Raw genomic sequence first — 5132 nt, forward strand, 5'->3', positions numbered from 1 at the left:
GTGGTGTGTGTGGGGTGTGTGTGTGTGGTGTGTGTGTGTGTGGTGTGTTGTCTGTCAGGTCACCCCACTCTGCCCTGTAATGTGCTCAAGTTTAAACCATAGATCAACATTACTATTATTATTATCATCTGGATCAATCAGAATACAACATAATACACTGCTGTTCAAAAGTTTGGGATCAGTAAGATTTTTAATGTGTTTTAAAGAAGTCTCTTCTGCTCATCAAGGCTGCATTTATTTGATCAGAAATACAGAAAAACAGTAATATTGTGAAATATTTTTGCAATTTAAAATAACAGTTTTATATTTGAATATATTGTAAAATGTAATTTATTTCTGTGATGCAAAGATGAATTTTCAGCATCATTACTCCAGTCTTCAGCATCACATGATCTTCAGAAATCATTCTAAGATGCTGATTTATTATCAATATTGAAAACAGTTTTGCTGCTCCATATTTTTTTTTGGAACCTGTGATACTTTTTTCAGGATTCTTTGATGAAAAAAAAAATGTTAAAAAGAACAGTGTTTATTTAAAATAGAAATCTTTTGGTAACAATATACACTACTGTTCAAAAGTTTGGGGTCATTAAATTTTATTTTTTTTAAAGAAATGAATGCTTTCGTTCAGCAAGGATGTGTTAAATTGATAAAAAAGTGATATTAAAGACTTGTATTGTTAGAAGAGATTTCTATTTTAAATAAACGCTGTTCTTTTTAACTTTATTCATCAAAGAATCCTGAAAAAAGTATCACAGGTTCCAAAATAATATGGAGCAGTAAAACTGATTTCAACATTGATAATAAACCAGCATATTAGAATGATTTCTGAAGAATCATGTGATGCTGAAGATTCTACTTTGATCACAGCAATACATTAGTTTAACATAGTTTCACTTAGAAAACAGTTATTTTAAATGACATAATATTTCACATTTTTACAGTATTGATCAAATAAATGCAGCCTTAGTGAGCAGAAGAGACTTTTAAACATTCAAAAACATTCAAAAGTTCTACCGACCCCAAACCTTTGAATAGTAATGAATGTAACTTGAATGATCTCACATTAGCTGACACTGAATTCCTCGTTTGATTTGACAGTAAGAGAGGACATCTTGCACTATCACCTGTTGTGTGCTTCAGGCTGCTGATGGAGGGAGGAGCTGGTGACCTTCATGGAGAGAGTACCAGAGGCTCGTGCTGCCACCTGCTGGAAGAACAAAGAAATACAGAGCTACTCAACTCCACACTGCTGCTCCTTCTGGCCAAAAACCACCAACTTAGACAACAATTCTCCAGGGTGCATGAATGAGAAATCTCATTAAGGTGTTTATGTGTATTTTAGGTTGCTGTTGTATATTATTATTATTATTTTTTGTAGTTCATCAGTTCAATATTGTGGGATTTGTCTTATTAAAGACATCTATAATATAATAGACAGTTATATAGTAAATTATATGTAATTTTATATGAAATATGACTATTTAATACATAATAAAATACGCCGTTGAGTTGGGGATACTCTCTGGGCAGCTCAAACTGGATCATTCAGTCGCATTATGAGAAAGTGTCTTATGTGTCTGGCTCGTCTGCTCACCACACAGCCTCGGGTGACGCCACATGCCTGCCAACACACTATCCCATAATGCATGAAAAAATCATCCAAGCCAAGAGAAATGTTGATTATTCATTTATTCAGTATCATATAAAATATATTAAATCATAAAATATAAATAAAATATTCATTTAAAAGAAAATTAAATGAATAGTAATATTTAAAAATGTATTTATTTTATGCATGGCATAGCAACATTGAAATCAATCGTAAATCGAGTCCAGTGTTATTATTGCTAACTCAAATTAAAACCATTTTTGTTAACTGAAATAAAGCTGAAAAAACTCAAATCTAAATATTAGATGAAAAACTTAAAAAAAACTAAACAAAAATGAAAAATGTTGTCTTGGCAACTAACTGAAATAAAACAAGACCAATGTTAAAGAACCAAAATGACAAAAAAAATAAAAATTAAAGCTATATAGAAATATAAAAAAAGCTACAACTAATAAAAGTGATAAAAGCACATTACAAAATTACTAAAACTTAAACACAAAAATGTAAATGAACTGAAAAAATAATGATGAGAGCTAATTCAAAAATATTAATAAACACCACAATAATATATAAATAATACATAATATAAATAACACCGGTCGAGTGCTTTTTAGAAAAGTTGAAATGAGAAAAATTAGAACTGTTGCAACTAACTGAAATAAGATTAAGTACTAAAATTACTCAAATTAATACAATAAAATAAATGACAGCTATAAAAAAAGAAAACCGATTAAAAAAGGCTAAAGCACATAACAAAATCACTAAAACTTAAAATGAAATATAAATATCAAAAAAATATAGCTAAAAAATAAAATTATAAAAATGACCAAAGCACATGACAAAATTGCTCACTGAAAATACAAAAAATAAAAGCTAATTCAAAATATCAATAAATACCATAATAGTATTTTCAATATTGATAATAAACCAGCATATTGGATCATGTGACACTGAAGACTGGAGTAATGATGCTGAAAATTCAGCTTTGATCACAGAAATAAATTACATTTTAAAATATATTCACATAGAAAGCCAGTCATTTAAATTGTAATAATATTTCACAATATTACTGTTTTTACTGCATTTTTGGTCAAATAAAAGCAGCCTTGATGAGCAGAAGAGACTTCTGTAAAACACATTATAAATCTTGCTGATCCCAAACTTTTGAACAGCAGTGTACATATTACATAACAAACACAAAATTCTACTAGAGTTTAAGCAATTAAGCAATAGAGAATCACACCTTGTGGACTAAATGTATATTAAATTTTGTTATATTTTGATTTTATTTTAAAAATTTTAATTATAATATCAAAATATCAATAAATACCATAATAGTATATAAATAATCAAAAATAAATAACATGCTGCTAACATCACACTTCATTGATATCAGTTGTGAGTTTAGTCTTTTAATAATAATAATAATAATAATAATAATAATAACAATACTCTTTTTCTATTAACTGAAATAAAGCTGAAAAATATTTAAAACTTAAAAACAAAAACACTTTGTTGATATCATTTGTGAGGTGTGTGAATGTCACTTAGGTTACTGCTGATGTAGCCAGTATGCTGGACAGCTCATTAGGGTTCTCATCAGTTATTGACGGGTTATTGTGTGGTGCAGCCCATGGAGCAGAGCTCTCTGAAGAACAGCGACGTCCTCATCCTAACAGGCCTGACCCAGATCCCCACCGCCAACCCAGATGGCATGCTGGGAGGATTCTGCAGCAACCTGGGTGAGTTTCACACACCTGCCTGATCCGGTGTGTTATGTAAGAGTGCGTCTGACTCCGAGTATGTCTGTGCGCTTTCTCTCTCCTCAGCCATGACGATCCGTGCTGGTGCTGTGTTATTCGTCCGGGGTCATCTGTGACCTGCTGGAGTGTCTGTATCAGTTCATGGACTCGGCTAACCTGGGCAGCACCCCGTTCTACTTCATCTCCCCCGTGGCCAACGGCTCGCTGGAGTTCTCGCAGATCTTCGCAGAATGGTACGATCGCAAACGGCTCGATGCAGTTGCTTCCAGTAATGTGGTTGATTTAAAATATTATAGTTGCTACAGATATTATTTTGGTCACAGTTTCAGTCATCACTGTCGTTGCAATGATTCTATAGTGACTCATTTTTTCTTGTTCATCGGCTAGAATATTGTGGGTTTTGTCCTATTAAATACATTTATAATATAATAATACATTTTTTAAATTATATTTAATATTTAGAATTTTTCTTTTTAATCAGCTAGATATTGTGTTTTATCAAAAACATCTGTAATATAATATAATATGATGAAATAATTACAAATTTTTAATATAATATAATGATTAAATAATTACAAATTATATTAATATATATTTTTTTCTTGTTAATCAGCTAGATAGTGTGAGTTTTGTTTTATCAAAAACATATGTAATATAATATAATTTAATATAATATGATTAAATTACAAATTATATTAATATTTTTTTTCTTGTTAATCAGCTAGATATTGTGCGTTTTGTTTTATCAAAAACATATGTAATATAATTTAATATATGATTATCAAAAACATATGTAATATAATATAATTTAATATAATAGAATGTTTAAATAATTAGAAATTATATTAATATTTATATTTTTTCTTGTTAATCAGCTAGATATTGTGAGTTTTGTTTTATCAAAAACATATGTAATATGATATATTATTATTATTATTATATAATTAATAAATTTTATTATAAAAATTAATAAATTAAAATAAAATTAATTTTTTCTTGTTCATTGGCTAGATTGTTGGTTTTGTTTTATTGAACACATCTGTAACATACAATTAAAATATAATTAATAATTGAATATTAAAATTAATAAAATATAAATATGTAATAATTTTTTTCTAGTTAATCAGCTATATATATTCTATATATAGAATAATACAATATCATTAAATATTAAATTAACAGAATAAAATTAATAAAATCATATGTAATTAATTTGATTTGTTTGCAGTTCATTGTCATATGAGCCACCTCGGTGCCTCAGACCACATCACTGTCATGCTAATGCCTGCATACAGACCACTTGTTAAAGTCACCAAACCAGTTCACAAACAGATACAAGTGTGGCCGGAAGGGTCGTCAGAGGCTCTTCAAGACTGTTTTAACACCACTGACTGGAATATGTTTATAACACCACAGACCTCCAGGAGTACTCAGAGACTGTCACTGCCTACATCACCAAGTGCATTGATGATGTAACAGTCACAAAGACCATCACTGTCCGGGCCAACCAGAAGCCGTGGCTAACGGGAGGTCTACGGACTCCTGAAGATGTGGAACGCTGCCTTCAGAGCTGGAGATGAGGTGGGCCTGAAGACAGCTAGGGCCAACCTTTCCCGCGGCATCAGAGAGGCAAAAAGAAAGTACTCCAGGAGGATAGCCCATCATTTCAGCGACAGCAGAGACACTCGGAGCCTGCGGCAGGGGATACAGACCATTACGGACTTCAAGCCCCACCACGCACCTGTGACAGCACCATC

General features: G+C 30.9%; 1 protein-coding gene and 1 long non-coding RNA gene across 2 annotated transcripts in view; both read left to right on the top strand.

The window, feature by feature from the left end:
* Positions 1-3525, top strand: part of LOC107669438 (uncharacterized) — a 5240-nt gene extending 1715 nt beyond the window's left edge. The window contains exons 2-4 of the long non-coding RNA XR_001631987.1: positions 1102-1326; positions 3243-3354; positions 3442-3525. This is a non-coding gene — a long non-coding RNA (uncharacterized LOC107669438). The remainder of the gene's footprint in view (positions 1-1101; positions 1327-3242; positions 3355-3441) is intronic.
* A 1-nt stretch (position 3526) lies between these two features.
* LOC107669437 (integrator complex subunit 9-like) overlaps positions 3527-5132 on the top strand; it is a 5484-nt gene continuing 3878 nt past the window's right edge. Inside the window, exon 1 of the mRNA XM_016461654.1 lies at positions 3527-3643. Within this exon, the coding sequence (XP_016317140.1) occupies positions 3629-3643 (15 nt within the window). The 5' untranslated portion in view covers positions 3527-3628. The remainder of the gene's footprint in view (positions 3644-5132) is intronic.

This window comes from Sinocyclocheilus anshuiensis, unplaced genomic scaffold, assembly GCF_001515605.1.
Source record: "Sinocyclocheilus anshuiensis isolate Anshui unplaced genomic scaffold, SAMN03320099.WGS_v1.1 scaffold96, whole genome shotgun sequence".
Taxonomy (NCBI): domain Eukaryota; kingdom Metazoa; phylum Chordata; class Actinopteri; order Cypriniformes; family Cyprinidae; genus Sinocyclocheilus; species Sinocyclocheilus anshuiensis.